The following is a 23,060-nucleotide window of genomic DNA, read 5'->3' as shown; positions in this document are numbered from 1 at the left end:
TCCCAAATATATAAACAGCTCATTCAGCTCAATATTAAAAAAACAAACAACCCAATTAAAAAATGGGCAGAAGACCTAAATAGACATTTCTCCAAAGAAGACATGCAGATGGCCAAGAGGCACATGAAAAGCTGCTCAACATCGCTAATTATTAGAGAAATGCAAATCAAAAGTACAGTGAGGTACCACCTCATGCCGGTTAGAAGGGGCATCACTAGAAAATCTACAAACAACAAATGCTGGAGAGGGTGTGGAGAAAAGGGAACCCTCTTGCCCTGTTGGTGGGAATGTAAATCAATACAGCCACTATGGAGAACAGTATGGAGGTTCCTTAAAAAACTAAAAATAGAATTACCATATGACCCAGCAATCCTACTACTGGGCATATACGCAGAGAAAACCATAATTCAAAAAGACACATGCACCCCAATGTTCATTGTAGCACTATTTACCATAGCCAGATCATGGAAGCAACCTAAATGCCCATTGACAGATGAATGGATAAAGAAGATGTGGTACATATATACAATGGAATATTACTCAGCCATAAAAAGGAACGAAAGTGGTCATTTGCAGAGACGTGAATGGACCTAGGGACTGTCATACAGAGCAAAGTAAGTCAGAAAGAGAAAAAGAAATATCATATATTAATGCATGTATGTGGAATCTAGAAAAATGGTACAGATGAACCAGTTTGCAAGGCAGAAATTGAGACACAGATGAAGAGAACAAATGTATGGACACCAAGGCAGGAAAGCAGTGGGGGGGGGGATGAATTGGGAGATTGAGATTGACATATATACACTAACATGTATAAAATAGATAAGTAATAAGAACCTGCTACATAAAAATATATATTTTAAAAAAGAAATAAAAAAAAAAGTGTGTGTGTTTTTAGTGTGTGTGTGTGAGGGGGGCTTGTCCTTAATATGAAAGCTATGCAGAACTTCACACTTGTATACCTAATGATTCTAGAGTTATTTCACACCACCATCATCCACATTCCCTTGAGAGCTTCCAATGAATCCTATTATTTCCATAGTTCTTAAAGAAGAAAAAAGTACCTCCAGGTGCTTTCTCTCTTGGCATCACTTCATCCAAAAAAGACTCAGATATATTTGCATTTATGTAAAAAGATATTCAATACAGCACTCTTTGAAGTAGAAATTTTTTTAAAAGCCTGGAAATTTAAACGCCCATCAAAAAAAGACTGGTAAAATAAATGACAGCACATCTAGACAATGGCATTTCATGCACAGTATCATGTAGCCATCAAATAAGATGAGGTAGATAGATCATTGTTACGTGTACGAGCATGCGTTGCAGGAGCTCCAGGATAAGTGGTTAAGAGAAGAAAGCAAGACAAGGAATAGGCATAAATTCTACTGAATACAAAAAAAGAGGGGAATTAGTTATGTATTCATTCATTCATATATTCATTCATTTATATGTAATATCTCTGTAAATGCACTAGTGATTATCCCTGGGAAAAACTAGGGGTTACTGGAGGGTGGAGATCTACTTTTTACGATACACACTCTTATATTGCTTAAATTTTTCACCATAAACTTTTCAAAAACTAAAACAAAAGCTATCTGGAGGAAGTAAAGGCAAAAGCAAAGAGGAAGGGCAAAGCCTGCCTCACTGCCCACCTGACTCACTGCCTCCTGGGCCACAGTCCAGCAGCCCGGGGCTGGTGTGATGGGCTCCACCTTCTGTGATTTCTCAACGTGGGAGGCACTATGCTTTCTCTCGAGACGGGGGACATCAGTGACTGAGGATGGCTCAGGAAAGCGCCCCTATATCCGAAATGCAGAGCCTCTCCCCATATTCTTTAGAATTTTATCTTCATGCATTATACTTTTGATTAAGGCCCACCTCACAGCATCTATTTCCTTTTCCCCACAAACTTTAAGAAGTCATCTCTACCTGCATCCCCCATGTTCAAAGTAATTCACATGTGTTGCCAAGACTGTGGTCAAAGAAAATGTTTGTGAAGGACTTTTACTCCACATTGAGGACCAAACCACCTTGACAACAGGGGTTTTTGACAATAAACTCTGGGGAAAGGGCCCATTCATTCCTGGCCCTCCTGGCCAATTACCCAGTGAGGAGTCCTTCTGATGCCATTAGCCCTACAACAATTTAGGAAGCATTCCCAGTGTTCAGAGAACCCCTGAAATGAAATTAGACCAGTGTTTGAGCCATACCAAAGAGCCAAGACGAATAATTAAAGGGTGAATGTTTTATTCTTTAGTGTTTAATAGAATACATCACAAGTCACATAATCAATGATTCATTACTTCACACACAGGGAGGAAAGCAATATTGAGGATTTCTGTTATACAACTGGTTGTGAACACAGAGAGAGAACCAAAATCTCTAGAGCATTTAGATGGTTGAAGAAATTCTCACTTAAAGTTTGGGCATGTCTGAAAAAACTTCCTCAGTTTTTAAAATATGAAAGGATTTTTCTTTTTCTTGGCTTTCTGTTTCATTAGAAAGCCTGATAATTGTATAATGATTTTTTCCCTTTCTCCTTCAATTTTGAGAAAATGGCTCAGTGATATGTATCACTGAGCATACAATATTTTCAACAATTTCATAATCCCAGATAACTCTGAGGGAATCTTACATTGTTTCTCAGGTAAGAGTTTTTCAGATGCCCAGAAAAATTTAAATAATGAGTAATTTGCATCTTCAAAATTAACATCCACAATGGATGTTTTAACCTTTGTCATTAAATGTCACAAATGCTGTTTGAGTGGTCATAAATGAACTGTCATCATTTGTATTCAATATTAATAGCAAAATTCACCAGCCTATAAAGTCAGAAAGACAGTTGTATAATAGTTTACATTACAATTAATGTTCACGTACCTCAAAACACATTTAGAATTAAAAAAAGAAAAAAACCTTGGAAAAAAAATCACAAAATGTATAAGGTGACAAGAATTCTTGGTCAACTAGTTCAGCTTCCTACCACGCGAGCTTATACTCTAATGTAAATATTCTGGTTGAATTTCTTCCATCTTAGTTTCAAGGGCCCCAGTAGAGAATAGAAATCTTCAAACATTAATACTTTTAGATGTTTATCATCCAAAACTGTGACAAAGAAAAGTTAACTTCAACATAGCATGTTTCTGGCTCTAGGAAAGCCTATTTTAGGTACTATAGCCACTGGAAACACAAGACTATTTTATTTATTTCTCAAGAGATAGATTTAGGTCATCTAAGAAAACTAATTCAGCTTTTAAATGAGTTATAATAAGGAAAAACAGAAAAAAATTCCAAAGGATTTACTCTGGTAGGTTTACAATAAAAATATTCAGTTTACAATTTTAGAAATTTAAGTCAACTGAGTAAAGTATTTATGATTTAGATTATAAAAGAAATTCTTAAGGAATTCAATGCCTCCAGTCAATACTGTTCTAAATGCTTGCACCATCATTTATCACTTTTCATGTGGAGTACAAAAATGTTTTTGAACATTAGATTAGAATTTACCATAATTTAAAAAGTAAAAAATTATCAAAGCCTCACCTTACATGGCTTTAATGTAATAATAACATTCCATGGAAAATTCCAATAAAAATTGGAATATGTTATGAGCATGCCAGTTGCCTATTTTGTCTGAGAATTCACAGATTATGCATTTCCCCAGAAAAGCAACAGGCTCCATATATATATGGATCTGGTTTGAAAGAGAAGACAATTTTGTCTAGTATTATAAATTATCACTTTGCTATCAATGCAAAAACCAAATAGAACACAAGGATAAAAATCGTACTGAAAGGGAAAATATTTAAGTCCCACACATTCAAGGAGTATTTTCCACAACACGTAATTTGGAAAACTAAAATGAACATGGTTCATAGTCTACATGTTTTAAAAAACAGACAATATGTCAAACACTTGGTGCAAAAGCACTGAACATGGTACCTGTTTTTTAACCACCACTGTCAACCATTCTTTTTTAAAAAGGTAAATTTGTTATTAAAATCTAATGTCACTCAGTTGTATTTATGAACCAAATGGTAATTAGAGCCATTACATATGTAAATGCATGCTACACTGAGTCAGAGTAATGCAGTCATAATTTCTGAATAATTTATGACACCCTCCCAGGTTACTGAATGTCTTTGGAGAGCTTACTCAAATGGACGCTTAATATCTCAACCAAGCTCACAGATGACAACCAACACTCCAGCCCACTTTGTAGACCACTAAGGGTCCTTCTGTGGCTCAGAACACATGGTGAATAAGGGACCCAAAAGTGTAGAGGCCAAGTCATCTTATCTCAGTTATAGTATCCACCCAATGTAAAAATGAGTTTCCTACCCAGCCTTTACTTTGGGCTAAGGTAGAATTTGTCATGTATCAACCTCCAACTTTAGAGGGGATAGTCATCATAGAAAAAAGGTTGGTTTACCATCTCTAACCATCCAATTCCCAGTCCTTCAGATAATGAAAGGGGTTAGAGAGTACTGCGGGGCAGCAAGGATGTGTGGAGGAGTGAGACGTGCATGCACAAAGCTGTGAAACAGTTCAACTCAAAGTTTTACAAGATAAAACTTTTAAGACTTGGGTGGCAGAGACAAAACTTGAGCAATTTCCCGTGACTCCTGGAGCTGAGCAGATTTAACAAGGCAAATCAGAAATCTCTGAGTCTTGCCATACGTCAGTGGCTTTGATCTGTCCCAAGATGTTCTCAATTATGTGCTTTTTGTTGTACAATCTAACAGAATACCACATAGGGTGCAGAAATCTCTGTGACACTTACTTTTGGCCAGTGAGTGACATTCCCAAATCATTTCAGGCTTGAAACAGGGGTAAGTTCTGATGTGTTACCTAGCCCAAGAATACACCCAACACATAAGCAAATGTGACTTCCTGAATGTTTCTGCTTCCCTTACAATTACGGTCTTTGTAATTGTAAAGCTAACTTTACTTTTCTAAACAGGCACCTCCAACAAAAGACCTCAAATCTTTCTCTTCCCCAATTAAAAAAAAAAAAAAAAGAATTGGTGGATTAAAAATACAGGTACCGTGGTTTATGTAGACAGTTAATCGACATATTAGTATACAACTAATATCCAAGCAAAAAGTATGGAGCAAACTCAGCTTTATGTATTTTTTTCCTAACCCAATTTCCCCATAGACAAGGATATAAGAAACTCATTGAAACATGTTGCTTTAGTATATACACCATCTGATGCAAGTTACTGGGGGTAAAGACAGGAACGCTTATAGCATTAGTAAATTAATTAAAAAACTAAGTGATTCATGTAAAATGTTTATATATGGTATATACAGATTGGATCACGTGAGTCTAAGAATAAAACTGTTCCAATTCTTAACATCTGTTATGGACATATAGTAAGATACAGTACAAGATTCATTTTTAAAAAGAAGAAAAAATAGCGCTAATTTAAACACTGAAAACGACTCTTACAAAATCTTTTAAAAACCTACTTCAAGAGAATGATGCTGAAACAAATGAAAAAGGACAGGCTTCTCCATCATCACAGAATATCCAAAGGAGCCTCACAGCATGAAAGACAAAGATTCATTTCCCTTCACTTACAGTGTAGATACGATATACAGTGGGGATTTATTCCATGTTAGAGTAAAGGTATAAGGCAACCAGGTCTCCTTCTGTTTCAGTTGCATTTACGTGGAACACAATTTTATTGCTCAGCTCACTTTTAAGTACTTATTTGCCTTCATTTAAAAATATTCCACTTTACAGCTGTCTACAGATGGCAGCCCTTGGCGATTCTATTCTCTGCAGCTCTGTCGTTCGAAAAGATTCCATCTTAACTTCAAACAACCTGCATCAAAGTGGCATTTTTCAGGTTTGCCCAGAAGTCAACATTGGCTGGGCTTGCAGACAGTTAGGATTTTTAATAAGAGAACTTAAGTCTAAGTAACCTAAATCAACATATTTTGTTCAAGGAAATAGATTTTAAAATCAGGACTTATAATCAACAAGAAAATAAAGTTCAAAAACTAAAACCCTACTGGGTAACTCTTTGGTTAGGTTATATAAGTATCAGCAAAACAGTTAGTTCAATAAACTGCCAGGTGAGAGGAGATCTGTGATTCACCTTTACAAAATGCTTTGCATGTTTTCGTGTGCTATTTTGTTAATGTGCATGTACTCAGACGGACAGTACAAACTTCCAACTTTCAAATAATAAATGAGTATATCCGCTCCTCCCTTCCCACCCCGCCTACCCTCCTTCCTCCCTCCCCACCCCACCCCCCAAGGCTTAAGAGCTAAGGTCCTACTGACAGTCACTGCAATAATACAGGTTTTCTTAATACCCACGACGTGCATTACTACCCAGCTCCGTTTACAGTCACAGCCAGGTGACCTCCCGCAATGCTCGGCGACCTGAGCTGTCATTCTCTCTTTCCCCCTCTTGCCAATAACGGGTGCCATGTCAAGCAGTCGAACCAAGGGCTTCTGGCGGTGAGCCCAGGAGAAAGGGTGCCTCTTCAGGCAGGAGGGGAACTTTCTACAAGTTTAAACCACAGGCGAAGACCTTTAAATCTGCACAGAAACCAAACGCTCCTTCATTATGCCATCACCATATTCTTCTCCTACTTCTACCTGTAACTTTTCAAAACTTTATTCATTTATAGTCCCTGAACGGCCTCCGCGGGATCCTAATTCCAGCTCTGGAGTCTTCCAATCAGCCTTCTAAAACTTCACCTTTAAAGAGGGTCAAAAGACTACGCAATAAATGACCTTTCAAAACTATTCCCACACACTGCTACCAATTCTCTCTCTTAAACCGCGAATGAGTCATCAGGGCTTGAGAAGATTTCAAGGAATCTTCTATACGCTGGACGGGGTCCAGTTAAGTTCGGAACAATTCAGTCATTCCCAGGTACTAGGTGACTTTGTAGCCACACTGCCCCACTACATCCAGGCTGAAGGACAATCCGGGGGAGGGGTGGTTTGAGGCCGGGGGCAGAGGAAGCATGGGGTGGAGAGGTACGTCTGGGCGCTCTCTTTTAGTGGGGTCCAGAGAAGACGAAGAAGCCGAGAGGACCTGTGGCTGCAGGTACTAAAGTGAGGGGTCAGTGGGTCTACCGCAGGTGGGGAACAGGGGAATGGGAGAACGTGGGGTGGGAGGGGAAATCTATAGCCCTCTCCCCGGCAAGAAGCAGAGGGAATGGGCGCGCTGGAGTCGCAAGAGGGTGTGGGGAGTTCACTCTCTGCAGAAGACGTACTCGGTGTAGCTGGTCCAGATCTTGTCCTCGTTCTGATCGGTGCTGCTGGCGAAGGCGCAGGTGCCCGTGGAACTGCACGCCACCATGTGGAAGCCCGACTCGGACAGCTTGTCGAAGGCCTGCTCCAGGAAGTTGAACTTGAGGTAATAGCGCGAGGTGTAGCGCTCCGGAGGCCGGTCGGGGTCCCGGCTCTCGTTCAGGGTGTCCCCGAACACCTCCTTGGCCAGCGATGTCTTGCCGCACACGGTGATGCGCGCCACTCGCCGGAACTTGGCGTCCGCCTGCGCGTCCCGCCCGATGGTGTAGGAGCCGCGGTAGCCGATGGTGATGTAGCCCGAACGTCGGCTGCCGTCCAACGACTGGGACGGCGTGAGCAGCGGGCCGGCCGCGCCCCCCGACGGGCTGCGGCTAGCCACCTCCAGGGTGGGCGACGGCGCCCCAGCCGAGGCGCCCTCCTGCTGCTCAGGCTCCGCGTAGCCGAGCGGCAGCAGCTCGTCGCCCAGCGAGCCCTCCTTCTGCACCCCGCGCCGCGAGTGCGGCGGCGGCGGCCCGGGGCCGGGCTGCTGGGGCTCCCCGAGGCGGCGCACGAGCTCCGGCAGCTCGAAGTACTCGGCCTCGCGCTGCAGCCGGCTGCGCTCGGGGAAGTAGTCAGGCAGCACGAGCTGCAAGTCCCGCAGGTAATCCAAGATGTAGCGGAAGAGGAAGCCGTCTCGGTCTAGAAAGAAGCGGCCTTTGCTGTCCCGGGCCAGCTCCTGCGGCTGCTGCTGCGTGAACATGCGCCAGAGCAACGAGTCGGGAACCGACACCACCGTGCAGCGCCGGGTCACATACACCTGGCCCCCCACGTTCAGCTCCACGATGTCGGGAAAGAGCGGCGGCTCAGCCGAGGACGACGAGGAGCCGCTGCCGCCGCCACCACCCCCGTTGGGTAGTCCACGAGTGCTGTCCGCCAGAGCCATGGCCAAGAGGTGGCCGGGCTAGGGCAGTGGCCGAGAGCCGGGCCGCGCGCCGGATCAGCCGCCGCCGCCTTTCTCGGACGCTCGTTCAGCCCTGCGCCCCGGCCCGCCGCTGCTACCGAGAGCCGCGCGGAGCCGAGCGCACGATGCGAGCGCGCCTCTGTGCGCCCCCGCGAGCCCCGCTGCACTCCTCCCGCCTCGCCCGCGCGCTTCAGGGGAGTGCCGGGTGGCGACCAGGGCGCTGCTTAAGTAGAGCCGGGCGCCGCGGCGCGCAGAAGGCGGGGGCGGCTGCGGAGCGGCGGAGCCTCGCTCCCAGGGCGGGAGGGGGTGGTGGGGCGGGGAAGCGATTTGCATCTGAAACGCTGACGCCGCGGCCGGCTGCTGGCTCCACCCCGGCTCGCGCGCCGCCGGGACACCCCGACTTCCCTACCGCCTCCTCGCCCGGCGCTCTAGCCCCTTCCCGCTCCTGCCCAACTTTCTTCCTCTTCCAAAGCGGACAGAACCTGGGCTTGGCCGCTTCGGAAGACGAACCTTCTTTGGAGGGGCAGTCACTGCGCCCCCTCTCCTCCTAACTGCAGCCGGAGACTGTGGAAGGAGCACGTGAACTTTCCGGCTCCCCCGACCCGGGGAGTGGAAGGGCCTGGCTGCCCCCGGAGACTAGACGCTTTGCACACGCGGCTCGTCTCGTTGCTGAAAGTTCTAGAGAGAGCCCAAAAAATCTGGAGAGGCGGTGGGGCCGCCCCGGCCTGGAGGCAGCTAGATTTTGTTCGCGCGTACGAGTAGCCTCGTAAAGACCCTAGAAACAAAAAGCTAACCTCGGTATCCTGCTGTAGAACGCTCTCCCATAGTTTATTTTCTGGGTAAAATGGCAAACTCATTAGTTGGGAGACCTCAAAATTGGAGGAAATGGCAAAAGGGGAACTTGGGTGAGTTCAAGGAGTGACTTCGGGGCGTGTTCCCCTCCCGGTGGCGGACGCGACCTTCCCCCACCCCCGCTTTTTGGCCAAGCTGAAGGGGCATGTACTGTGAGGCCTAAGGGAAAGCTACGTGTCCGCGGCCCTATCAGCCCCGGGTGAATCGCGCTATGGAACTCGGAGGGTTTGAAGATCAAATATAATTTAGAAAACCTACCTTTCAAACCCTGCGTCTTTATCCTCCCAAAGATCCAGGCGCACCCGCTCTCCCGCGGGCCTGGGTCACTCTGTTTAGCCCTTTCCGAGTACCCTCTAGCCTCAGGGTCCTTGTACACTTGAAGGCCCGCTCTAGATCCCTTCCGGTCCTCTTCCTTCGCACTCGTATTCGCCCTTCACAATGCAGCACCCAGGTCTCCGCCGCCGCGAAAGCTTCCCTGACTTCTCAGGTGGGTGGGGCTTCGGATGGCCCCTTCCACGTGCCCTAACGCCCAACACATTCTGACATTACGCGTCTGTGAGTGATTATCTAATCTCTGACTTTGGTAAATAGCTTCCTGAGCACTGCAGAATGAGGACGGAAGAGAGGGTAGTGAAGAATGTTTAGCAATCATCAAGTCAATGGTTATTTGTTGTGCACCAGCTATTCATTCGGCCGCGCCGGGTAGAAGAATAATGTAAGACGGAATAGGCTCCGCAGAGCTTTGCCGTGTACCCCGGTAGGCAAGGGTCAGAAGTGTGAGCAGTTATCAGATCGGTTTGAAGTACAGACTGTCAATCAGTATAAATCAGGCGAGATCTTTGTTCTTGATAATAATGTTTCACCTTTTGTGTAACTACCCGATGAGCTTTACAGTCTCCTCGTGGATGTGTGTCATTGGTACTTTGAAATGTTTATGTCTGCTGAACAGTCATCCATGTCAGTGTACTGAAATAAGATCCAGTAAGACCAGCTCACTTAACTGCAAGTACAGACTGTGATACTGAATATATTTGACCACTCTTTTTTTGTTTGTTCTTTGGTATAAATAATAGCTGACACAAAAGTTCCAAGTTCCAAAGCTGAATTTCTAGGCGGCTGGGCTACTACTTGTAATATCAGTGTCAAAGCCCTAAAGAAACCAGTCTCTTTTTTTGTAAATCCAAGAAAAGCCTTTTTCATATCAATTCCGTACATATTTTTGTATCATTACTTTGTTCATCATATCAGCAAATCCTGTCAGTTCTGCCTTCAGAATTCTTCCAGGCTATTAACATGTTTCACCACCTCCCTGCCATCACCCGGGACCAAGCCACCCATCACCTTTTGCACTGGCCTCCTAACTGCTTCCACTTTTGCCTCCTACAGTCTCTTATCACCAGAACAAAAAGAGAGATCCTATTATAACCTAAGTCAGATCATGTCACTGTGACCAAAGCCCCTCACTGGCTTCCCATCTCACCAAAAGTAAAAACCAAAGTACTTTCATTGCTTACAATACTCTACAAGATTGGAGCTGTCCCACCAGAACCTCTCAGACCTGTCCCCTGCCACTCTCCCAGGAGCTCCATGCTTTAACCACATTACCCCCACCCCCTACTGTTTGCTCAGGGCCTTTGCACTCCCTGCTCCCTTTGCTGAAAGACTCACTTCCCCTCCCCCTCTTATCTTCCTCATCTTGTTCAGGTGTCTCCCTTCTCACCTTCTTCAGGCCTCTGCAGCAAGACCTTCCCTTGATCACCCTATTTAATATAGCACAACTCCGCCCAAGCAGCATCCATTTCCCTGCTTTAGTTGTTTACTGTTTGTTTCCCTGCATTAGAATATAAAGTCCAAGAGAGCATAGATTTGGGTTTGCTTGATTCATCACCACATCCCCAGTGCCTAGAACAGAACTGTCATATAATAGACATTGGATAAATATCTGTTTCCCACTTGTTTATTCCACCAATATTTATTAAAGGTCTACTACTATGTTCTAGGCAACATGTTAAAAAAAAATAATCTCTGCTTTCTTGGAGCTTCCAGGCTTGTGAGGGAGACAGATAATAAATATATAGATGAGTAAATCTACTTCAGGTAGAGATAAATGCCATGAAGAAAATAAAAGTATGAAATGAGACAGAGGGACTGAGTACAGGGATACTAGTTTATATAGACTGGCTGGGAGCCTCTCCACGAAAGTGGCATTTGAGCTGAATAATAAGCAAGAAAGCCATGAGAAGTTCTGGAGGAAGAACATTCCAGGCAGAGGGCAAAGCAAGTGAAAGGAGTCTGGGTTAGGAATGATTTTGGTACATCTCACAGTAGAAGTGTGTCTATTGTACCATCTGCTTGTATCTCCAGAGTGCCCTTGAAGAGATCAGCACAAGCTCAAATGTGAGCCATACTGCAGCCCTAGACACCACCTTCATTCTCCATCACTTAACATATTCATCCTCCATAGGCTGTTCTACTGCAGGAAGCCATCAGGATTTCCTTACAGAAGTCTCAGTTGTGCATGAAAGGAATAATAATGAATGAAACAGGTGATGTGAGACTGAAGGAATAATTTTCTGCTTAATTTTGTATGTTCTATTTCCTGCCTACTGGATGGTGTCATGAAATTCGAGAGGAAATAAAATAGGGAACTTTAATGCTGGGACTTAAAGGCCTGAGTGTTTATAGAGGAAGGGAGGGGCCATAACTCTTTAGCTTCTTCAAAAGGTTAAATATGCTTAATTGTCAGAGGATAAGGGACGATTGGGGAAGCCACTAGCTCTGTGTCTCATCTCAATCCAGCTTCTAGTGATGGATACGTTGATGGTCATTGTTTCTTTTCAAGCGACTGTGTATGTACTTTCCTATATAACAGACAGCTGTCCTTTTATCCTAAAGTGTAGGGTATTGGAAACATCTCTGGACCTACATTCTCATCTGATTTGTATCTCTTCCCCCACCTATTGCCTTCCAATCAGCTTCCCACCCTACCTCCACTGCACGTAGTAAGTATTCTGAACACCAAAGATTTAAGAAAGAAATGAGGAAGATTACGAGAAATATAAAGTTAAAAGGGGGGGAAGAACTGGGGTGAAATGAAGTGAGTGCCTCTGAGGATTGAATAAATTTAATATATGTGAAAACGGTCTGTAAGCTGTAAAACACCATTCAAGTGTCAGAATCAGTATTTTCTACTGTCTATCATGCTTGACAAGTCTACTCAGTAAATACTGAATGAATAAATGAATGGCAGAAACATTAAAATGAATGCTGTGAGGAAAGGGGAGAAGAGACAGAATCAGAAATTGTCCCAAACAAGTGTTTAGCTCATTCATCATCCTCCCAATATGTGTGCATCTTATCTGTATGCAGGCTTTAAAAATCATTGACTTTTTGCATTCAGGGAGAGAAAAGAATTAGACACAGAGAGATTAAATAACATTAAGCTTAAATGAACCAGGGGATAAAATGATCTTAATGAAGATCTGGTAAAAGATATGCCAATAACTAATCTTTAAAAAAGAGAGTGAAAATGTTATGTGAGGGACACTGCCGAAATACTAGGTCTAGAAAGTAAATTCCAACATCACTATTATATGATTTTTATACCTAAGAGAACCAGAGAAACAAAAATTAATAATGTTGGAAATTTTTATTTCCATATTCTTATAAACAGTATCTGAAGCTTTTCCAGGAAACAGGTAATAATATGATAGCAAGCGTTTATATAGCACTTACTATGTGCCAGCCCAGTTAATAGAACTATATGAGTATTAGCACGTTTAATCTTCACGATAACTCCATGGGGTTGGTACTGTTATTACCTGATTTTTAGAAGAGCAAATGAGTGGTGGAGCTGGGATTTGAACCCAGGCGGTCTAACTTTAAAATCTGTGCTTTTAAATACTGTGTGTGTGTGTACGTAACTATGTATATAAAAACGCTTCTATGAATGCTTTATATGTAGGAAAGAAATAGGTTCTATGATTTTCCCCACTTTACAGATGATGAGCCCAAGGCAAAGAGAGGTTAGGTAATGGGACCAAGATAATGCAGCCATTTAGCCCTGCTAAGCACAAGAATGGTGTTCTAACGTCCATGGACTTACGATCTACAGGACTGGTAACCAGAAACTCAAAGTAGCTACTGTGAAAGAATTAGGATTAGGAAGGAGTTAAATCCTTGGCTCTCATTTCTCCTTCTATCGATGGCACAATCCTGCCTCAAGTAAGAATCTCCAAGGACATACTAAGCCCACAGACAGAATGGACACATTGTTGTCCTACTCTTCACCCGAGTCCTACACACAATAAATATATGATTTTACTTCTGGCTCTCTAAAATACCATGATGGTTTACAAAGCACCAGGTTTCTGGTATGTTTACTCAGTTTTATTCTGATCTCATTTACTGTGGACTAGGATAAAGTGAGTCCATGGAAACTGTTGAGACCTAGGTTCTAGTATTCAAAAGCAAGTAGTATCTACTGGTCTTCTGGAGCTTGTAAAATTGAACAAATGTATTCTACTCTGGCGTTAGATGTCACACTGAGCACAAAAATAACTGGCCCTCATGCACATGGGTGATTCTGGAATTTCTGACAGAGGCTAATTATTAACATCACTGATGTTTCATGTGAATCTGAGGGTTTTGGTTTCAAATTGTGATATTAAACCTAGAGGTTAATTATAAATGAGTTATCACATTGTATTCTAGTGCTTCACTGTTTCGAGGGCTTTCATATTGTCAGGTTCACTTGATGATCACAACTTTGGAGGATGTTATTCAACAGTGTCACAAATGAAGAAAGAATCTCAGAAAGGTTAGTGACTGACATTGCCTCTCAGGTAGCACCAGAATGCAAATGGTGCCTTTCAGGTAGCTGGGATGCAAATGGATGCTTCCTGACTCCTCATTCAGTGCTCTTCAAACTCCTTAGCAGCCCTATCAAATCTGCTCCATTAATACCCCCAATGAGGGCTGGCACTCAGGATAATCACCTTGGGGACTCTAGGCTTATTTGAGAGATGTCAGAATCACCCACCACTTTTGGCATATCTGTTTAGGAATTTTCTTCAGGGCTAGTTTACACAAGAATATTATTTCATTAATTTACACCTATGCCAAATTTTGGGTTGATCGCTTTTTACAAGGCTGTAATACAGGGCACCACACTGCAGGACACACCCACATGCCTGAGAATAATTAGGACAAAGCCAGTTTTCATGAGTGTGAAACTAAAGTAATGATTGTCAGACAATCAGTAAAGACTAGACTATCACCTTTTGACATTGGGTTTTATTTAAAGATCTCATCCCTGGAATTCCCTAATCAGCTGAATGGCATTGAGTTTAGGTTACTCAGAAAGAAGAAAGGCTGATTCAACTTCAAAGATTTTAATATGTGGTTCCAGAAAGTCTGCATATTTCACTGTGTGTACATATGTAACTATGTATATAAACATTTTCACATAATGGGCAACTACTTATGTAATTGTAAGATCATTTGTTTGATATAATTAAGGGGGGGAAAAACACCCTTTCCCCAGTTTGCTTTCCAGAAATATGCATAATATTTCACAGTAGGGAAATGGCCTCAAACTATGCTAAACTTTAAATTTATATTACGTAATAGGATTTGTTTTTAGAAAATAGGTTTCTTTTCTTACAGTAAAGTATAGATGAGTAAATCATACACATTGGAGTTGGATGAACCTATGTTCTTCTTCTGGCCTTGTTACTTAAAATCTGAGATACTGGGTGAAGTTATTTAAATATTCTGAACTTTAGATCTTTATCTTATAATGGAGCAAAAACACCTGTTTCACCAGACTCCTGTGAAGTTAAATGAGATGATATAAAGCATTTCATTTCACACTGTCCAGCACATAACGGACACATCATAAACATAAGTTTCTGCCTCTACCCTCCCACTCCCCCGTTTCCATTGACTTCTGTAACCCAAACAGTTTCTTGTTGAGTGTGCTTTCCTTGCTCTCCTCCTAGCTTTATTTCTTTTTCTTGGATGACATCTCTTCAGTAGTATCTATAGTGGACCAGGGTCAATAGCATTTCATCTGCAGTTCCTCACTCTTCCCAGGAGTCAGTCATTTCTCACAAACTTGCTCTTTGGTTGGAAGATGTAATCAAAATCTAGATAGCTTGGGACTCTCCATTTCAGAGCTTATTTCTCATCCTAGTCTTTGCATCTCAAGTGACAGTTACTAACATAGCTTAGTTTTATCTCTAACTAAAAACTCAGCCTGCCATTGGCAACACCTGGGAGAGAAAGTCTAGGTAGAAATGGGCAGAGGTCCTTGTAAGGAGGGGCCTAAGAATCTCCAGATGTCCTCAGAATCCTAAGAGAGTGACTTCCTTCAGGAACTGATGAAGATCCAAGACTAAAGAGGGCAGAGCAGCAAGAATGCCATCCCCAAGGGCAACTGTGGTGGTTCCCCATATCTCCCAGGCTGTGATGAGGCACAGGAGGAAGACACAAATGCAGACTGCATCACTGTAGCAGATATTACTGGAAGAAATACCAACAGTGCAGGGGATGTTTAGTTCCTCCTTATGTTGTATTCAACATCCCTTCAAGTATTTATGAAGTGGCTGCTATGTGCCTGATCTTCCTGGAAGTCATGGATGGTCCATGATTTATGAGAAAGTATGAAATATCAAAGTGAGTGGCCAGTAATGGCAGGAGCCATCAGGAGTTCCACATGTCACATATGCAGATCATAGGGAGGGAAGTTACCTTCCTTGTCACTCAGTATTCTCTAAAGAAGCAGAACCGGGCTTCCCTGGTGGTGCAGTGGTTGGGAGTCCGCCTGCCGATGCAGGGGACGCGGGTTCGTGCCCCGGTTCGGGAGGATCCCACATGCCGCAGAGCGGCTGGGCCTGTGAGCCATGGCCGCTGAGCCTGTGCATCCGGAGCCTGTGCTCCACAATGGGAGAGGCCACAACAATGAGAGGCCCGCGTACCGCAAAAAAAAAAATAATAATAATAAAAAAAAAGAAACAGAACAAATAGGATAGATGTCTGTATATATAGTTGTATCTATATCTATGAAATGATAGATATACAGAGAGAGAGGTTGATTCATTTTAAAGAATTGTCTCACATAATTGTGGAGGCTGGTAAGTCTGATGTCTGTAGGGCAAACCAGTAGGCTGCAAATTCAGGCAAGAGTTGAAGTTGCAGTCTTAAGTCTAAAATCTGTAGGGCAGGCAGGGAAGATGGAAACTCAGGCAGGATCTCTACGCTACATTGACGTGGAATTCCTTCTTCTCCGAGAAACATCAGTTTTTTGTTCTTATGGCCTTCAGTTGACTGGATGAGGCCCACCTGCATTATCAAGGATAATCCACTTAAAGCTAACTAATTTGTAAGTGTTAATCGTGTCTTCAAAATACCATTGCAGCAACATCTAGACTAGTGTTTGACCAGACAGCTGGGCACCACAATCTAGCTAAGCTGACACATAACATTAACCATCATAATTTCCAAGCAGTGTTTTATTGGAAGTGAAACTGAGCTTCTTTTGAGGAAAGATGCCTATTCATCAGCAAGAAGCCACAGCTTCATAAGCTGTAAAAAACTGATACTATACTCGTGTTTAGTGTAAGAGCATCTATGGTTTAGTCTTCTTAGTCCCCCTGTACTTATGATTAAGTTTCAGACAGACTTGTGGAGTCCAAGCTGTTTTTGACAGAGGAACTATGGGAGTTCCACTCTCAGCTTTATTAGTTTGGGAGTGGAGGAGACCCTCTACTGTATTGATAGTACCATGAGTAGAGCTAAGCTAGGTTTTTCGGATACACTGCATAAGGTACATAAATGCTCAATCATTGATGAAGATATTCTCTATTATTTATTAATCTATTATGTATCATTTATTATGCCTCTATTCAAAAAGCAGGAAGCGATCACAGAGGAAGGAAGCATTTTGTAACTAAACTGACAATGCCCAAATTCCCTCCGAAAATCACTTTTCCCACCCCCTACAGATCTTTCTATGTCTTCCATCTATATGAACAGCATGTCAAAGGGTTGACCTTTCCTACTCATGAATGAGACAATCAAATGTTCTGCTTTCCAAGAAGAGAGAAAAGATGGTTCCCAGAAAATAGAGACAAGAAAACTTAACATTCCTCCCCATAAAAATTCCATAATGGATGATTAAATAGACTGTTTTTGACCTTTTGAGAGAGAGGGGGAGAGAGAGAGAGAGGGAGAGAAAGAGAGAGCGAGCGAGAATTGCCTTCTGGAGACAATATGAGCTCACCCTGAGTAAGTCAGGTCAAACAAAATACTTTCCCTTCTTGGACAGCATTATTAATCTCATGAACTGTAGTAATACTGTGGACACAGTATATTATATTTTTGCAAGGATTTCCCAGTTCATTCATGATATCTTTTTGGACAATGAGAAATGTAAGCTAGATAATAGTTTCAATTAGATGGACGCATTGTTGATAAGACAGGTCTATTCAAAGATTGTTGATGAATGGAACAATGGCAAACTGAAGAGAAAAGCTAGAAATAAGATTTTGTTTTAGCACTTTTCTACTGAACTTTTAATTTATCAACAACTAAGTTAATCAAAACTAAATGAATTGGGCTTCCCTGGTGGCGCAGTGGTTGAGAGTCCGCCTGCCAATGCAGGGGACACGGGTTCGTGCCCCGGTCCGGGAAGATCCCACATGCCGCGGACCGGCTGTGCCCGTGGGCCATGGCCGCTGAGCATGTGCGTCCGGAGCCTGTGCTCCGCAATGGGAGAGGCCACAACAGTGAGAGGCCCCCGTACCTCAAAACACAAACAAACAAACAAAAACTAAATGAATCAAAATAAAAAATTAAGTGCGTATGTGGGAATCATGCTAAAAAATATTTATAGATGACATGGATCTTGGTGGGCTAACCAATCCAACAAATAGGGAACTGACATTCAAAATCATTCACATGGGTTTCAGTAACAAAGAGGAACAAACAAGAGAGGATATAATAAGGGTAAATGCAAAGTCATGCAGCTGATTAAGATACAGCTTAGCAGAGCTTCACGTGAAAAATTATCTGGGACTCTGCATCAGCTGCAAGTTCAAGAAGCCAATAAGATGGCATGGCTGTAACGCACACATGCACACACACCCAAACACAATAGCTTTTAAAAGCTGGAAAGGACCTTAGAAATTATTCAAGTCAAATCTCCCATGTTTCAGAGAAAAGCTGAGCATGCAATAATAAAAACACATTTACTGACAGTAAAACTACATCTGGTATTTATGTATGTTTTATTGTAGACATCGTACTCTTTAAAGTTACTTTATTGTGTTCTTGATTTGCATGTCTCTAATGATTAGTGATGTTGAGCACCTTTTCATATATTTCTTGTCCATCTGGATGTCTTCTTTGTAGAAATATCTATTCAATTCCTTTGCCCATTTTTTAGTTGGGTTACTTGTTTTTTTGCTCTTGAGGTAAAGGAGTTCCTCATATATTTTGGATATTAACCTCTTATCAGATATGGTTTGCAAATATGTTCTCCATTTCTGTTGGTTGCCTTTTCGTTTTGTTCACTTTTTCCTTTGCTGTGCGATAGTTTTTTACTTTGATGTAGTCCCATTTGTCTATTTTTGCTTTTATTGCCTAAATAAATTGCCTAAATCTATTCATCGACAGATAAATAGATTAAGAAAAGGTGGTATATATACATACAATGGAATATTATTCGGCCTTAAAAAAAGAAGGAAATCATGCCATTTGGGGGACAACATGGATAAGTCTGGAGGGCACTAGGCTAAGCGAAATAAGCCAGGCACAGAAGGACAAATACTACAGAATATCACTTATATAAGGAATCTAAAATAGTCAAACTCATAGAAGCAGAGAGCAGAATGTGGTTGCCAGGGGCTGGGAGAAGAGAGGAACAGGGAGGTATTAGTCAAATGACACAATATTTCAGTTGATTGATGAAATGATGAATATGTCCTAGAGAACTACAGCACGTCATAGTGCCTATAGTTCACAACACTGTACTGTATACTTAAAATTTTGCTACAATGGTAGGTCTTACGTTAAGTGTTCTTATCACAAATGATAATAAGTAAAGAAAAAGAGTTACTTTAATAGCCATGAATGTATTTTCATAGAGTGTAAGCAAGGTTGTGAGGAACCTAAAAACCACCATATAACAAATATAAAATGTCAAGAGTTTTTTTTGTGGTTTTTTTTAGCCTAGAATATAGTAGAATAGCATAGAAGGGAGTACTATTAGAGGCAGCATGGCAGCTGTATTCTTTACAAAGTGAAAGGGCGAAACTAGAGCCTACACATAGAAGTTCTTAAAAGGAAAAGTTCAGGTTTAGCTTAAGGAAAGCTTTTTGAACAACTAGTGCCACCCATTGATGGGAAAGGCCACTTCAACAAGAGCTGGTTTCCCATTCCTACCGTAGATCTAAGCTATACACCCACCAAAGACAGGCAACAGAGAAGGGATTCATGATTTGAGTTAAGAAGCTGTACTAAGTGATCTCTATTCCTTTCTATTTCTAAGATTCTACAATTTCAGAGCACAACAGGTGCTGTTTCTAACTTTGTCTCCCATTTTCAGGGACCTATACTTTCTATTCAATTTTTCTTTACACTTAAAATTTTCTAAGAAATAAATTCTAGGGCTCACTTCGGCAGCACATATACTAAAAATTAGAATACAGAGAAGATTAGCATGGCCCCTGAACAAAGATGACACGCAAATTCGTGAAGCATTCCATGTCTGAGGGGGATTAGCAGATACAGATTACTATATATAAAACAGATAAACAACAAGGTCCTGTTGTATAACACAGGGAACTATATTCAATATCCTGTAATGAACCATAATGGAAAAGAATATGAAAAAGAATATATGTGTGTGTGTGTATCTGAATCACTTTGCTGTCCACCAGAAACTAACACAACATTGTAAATCAACTACACTTCAATTTAAAAAAAATGCATTCCCTTTACCCCAGCAATTTCACTTCTAGAAACCCAGCTTGAAGAAATATTGGCCCATGTGCAAAAGATATACATACAATGATAGTTGTTGTAGCTTGGTTTATAATAGCAAAACCACAAGGAGTTGGGGAATTCATAAATGTACATCAATAGGAGAATGGCTAAATAAATTATGGAACAACAGAAAAAAAAGAAATAAAGTCTATTAATTTTTTTAAATGAAGCAGTCAAAAGTTCATCAGCCCTCTGATTATTTACCCTTGGTCTATGCCCCAAAAGGGTCTACCACCCTGCATTCATAATTGTTTACAAATATCTCATCCATAGAGATACTAAAAATAGAAACAGCTTTCATTTATCTCAGGAATAGTTCCAATGAGTGACACTGTCATAATCTGGAATTTTAACTTAACCTTACCCAATTTAATATAAAACCAGGTGTCCTTAATATATATCCCAAGGACAGTGGGATAGTTTTTCCACGGTTAAGAATTTTATACATATTTGGATTATCTGATCCCTTTTCCTGAAACAGTCTTCATCACCCTTCTGACTCTTCTAGCCATCTAACAAGAAGTTACACTGACCCATCCTATGCCACCTAAGTATTCAGGGATGTTGTTTTGGGCAGTGGAAGTAGCTGTTGAGTGCCTATCACACATAAAGCACTGTGTTGAGTTCTGGGTCTACAGCTCTGTCTAAGGCAGGCAGAATTCCTATCCTCAGCAGAGAATTCAGAGAACAAACTAATTTTACAATAAATAAAAAACTCAATGTTTATTACATTCATAACATGCACTCAATAAATATTGGTCGAATGAATGAATGAACTCAACTGATGAAGAAAATAACTTGGACTTAATTAAAATTTTCCTTTATACCACCTAGAGTTTACTAAGAAAAAAAGAAATCAAATAATGTATGCATATTCAACCTCCTTAAACCTGAACATCTTTTAAAAACATTGGAATAACCACTTACTTGATAAGTTTCAAATAAGCTGTATTTTTTACTTAATATTTTTCCTGAGTTATACAGCAATTTTAACCAACCAAATGATTATCCCTGAATGCTTTGTCAGAGCACTTTAGGAAAGTTAAACATATACTAATATGTGTTAGGTATTTACATATTCTGATCAAACCTTCAGATACTCAATCCGAGAAGTAGTGAGTAACTCTTTTTTTTTTTTCCTGCCCTACCAGCAGGTTAAGACAATAACAATGCACCCTGTACAGCACCATCAAAAGGCATATGTTTTCTTCCTCCAGCTACTCAGGTGAAGCTAAGAGTTGGATTTACCCAGGGAGAGAGTTGAAGGTGTAGTCAAGGGAGTGATTAAAATGATGGAATGAATCCAACCTGTGCAAGGAGGAAAATGAGGTCAGGAATAGGGCCTGCTAAAAATAGCACTAAAAGACATGGGATTACTCTTCAATATTCTTTTCTCCTCAAAGGAGGAGTTCAGGGAGCCACCAGAGCATATAATGGGGTTTCCAACCAAGAGGGGATAAAGGGAAGATGGTTCCCCACCTCTCGCCTTTGCAGTCTCTCATTATCTCTTTAGCCTCCTTTTTACACATCACGTGTCTGAAGCCCGCAGCTCGAGTCCGTGAGAGCAGAGCCTTTCCAGCTTCTCCTGGATTCATCAATATTTCCTTCACTTAAATTCTCTTTCGACCTTCAAATATAACCTTTGTTGGTGACTTGCACTCTTGCTTGTATGAAAGAGGTTGAATTGCTAGATTTGATCATTATGTTCTTTCTCTTTATTTGTCTGGCTGAAAACTTGATCCCATTACAGTCAATGGGAGTAGATCTCACCACTCCTGACCTTGGCACGTGCTGGTGGTGGCGGAGAGGAAGGCAGACAACACCTGGCAGCTCAGCTGTCCCAGAGGTGCCGTCCAACACTTTCACATCAATCTCTTTGGCCAAAACTTAGTCTGTGGCCTCATCCAGGGCAGTGACATAACAGGGGTGGGCAGGTGGGAGCACCTGAAGGACTGTCAGGCGATGGGACAGCAGGCCACCAGAAGGGCCAGCAACACATCTGTCCAGTCAGTGAAACATTTTCATCCACTTAGTCTCAAGATGTGTTAGAGTCACCAAAAGGTCCTTATATTCATATTTTGTTGTTATGCCCAAATAAAAGATGATCTCGTGAGCTGTCACTGTGCCACTTTTCTGTTTACAAATCTGACTCCTTCTCCTCCTTACCAGCCCCACTTCACCCTAATCTTTAAGCCTCCACAAAATAGAGGCCATTTTACTTCATTTTTGTACCTGAAATATATGAGCTCGCCCACTAAAAGTTTGTTCAATGAATAAATGAATGAATGAGACAGTGAATGAACAACTAAACCGGATGGGTGAATCTGAGGGAAGAAGTGAATAAATATGTTCCAAGTATCTAATTTGCCGGGTTGGCTCGTTCTAATTTTTAGATCACAGTGTATTTAGCTTCTAATTATTTCCTGCCTCATACTTTTTTATCCATTGGGGAGAGAAATTTTTAAAATTTCAATATTTAGAATTGGTGAATTTAAACTCAGATGCCTTGGTAAAATGTATGACTTTTTTCTCGAAAGGGCCTAGTAGACATAAATATGAGGGTGGTTTATGTCCTCTTTATCTTCAAAAATGTTCACTGTGCGTTCACAGGCAGAGGGTGGGAGAGATGCTTCCAAGAAAGTTAAACAAAAAGTTATCTTCTAGCTCAAAATATTTAGCAGGACACTATAAACAGATGCTATACATTTCCCTCTTTCATGGATGTACAGTATATCAATAATAATACCTTTGGTTGATTAATAATACATAATTCATAGTTCAGAATTTTCTATTTTTAATCATCTCACATGTAAAATTGTTTAGATACTATAATATATCACCTTTTCAGGGAGAAGTCATGGGTAAGTCAACTATCTTTTTAAACCCTGTAGCTTCCTTCCATTAAGAAGAATTAACAGCAACTAGAGGTATTGATCG

General features: G+C 41.6%; 1 protein-coding gene and 1 non-coding gene across 2 annotated transcripts; one reads left to right on the top strand and one right to left on the bottom strand.

The window, feature by feature from the left end:
* Window positions 1-6,272: 6,272 nt before the first annotated feature.
* KCTD12 (potassium channel tetramerization domain containing 12) lies at window positions 6,273-8,409 on the bottom strand. The gene has a single exon (XM_029210080.1). The coding sequence runs from the start codon at window positions 8,202-8,204 to the stop codon at window positions 7,224-7,226; it is 981 nt and encodes a 326-aa protein (XP_029065913.1). The 5' UTR covers window positions 8,205-8,409; the 3' UTR covers window positions 6,273-7,223.
* An 11,335-nt stretch (window positions 8,410-19,744) lies between these two features.
* Window positions 19,745-19,849, top strand: LOC114888456. Its single transcript, XR_003791791.1, has one exon. It is a non-coding gene; the product is annotated as a U6 spliceosomal RNA (small nuclear RNA).
* The last annotated feature ends 3,211 nt before the right edge of the window (window positions 19,850-23,060 follow it).

Source organism: Monodon monoceros, unplaced genomic scaffold (assembly GCF_005190385.1).
Source record: "Monodon monoceros isolate NGI ecotype Baffin Bay Population unplaced genomic scaffold, NGI_Narwhal_1 Super_Scaffold_8, whole genome shotgun sequence".
Classification (NCBI taxonomy): domain Eukaryota; kingdom Metazoa; phylum Chordata; class Mammalia; order Artiodactyla; family Monodontidae; genus Monodon; species Monodon monoceros.
The sequence above is the reverse complement of the archived record's forward strand: the minus strand, read 5'-3'. Positions and strand labels throughout refer to the sequence as shown.

Excerpts from the sequence above, each read along its gene's own strand:
- KCTD12 (XM_029210080.1), bottom strand. The coding sequence starts at position 8,204 with ATGGCTCTGGCGGACAGCACTCGTGGACTACCCAACGGGGGTGGTGGC.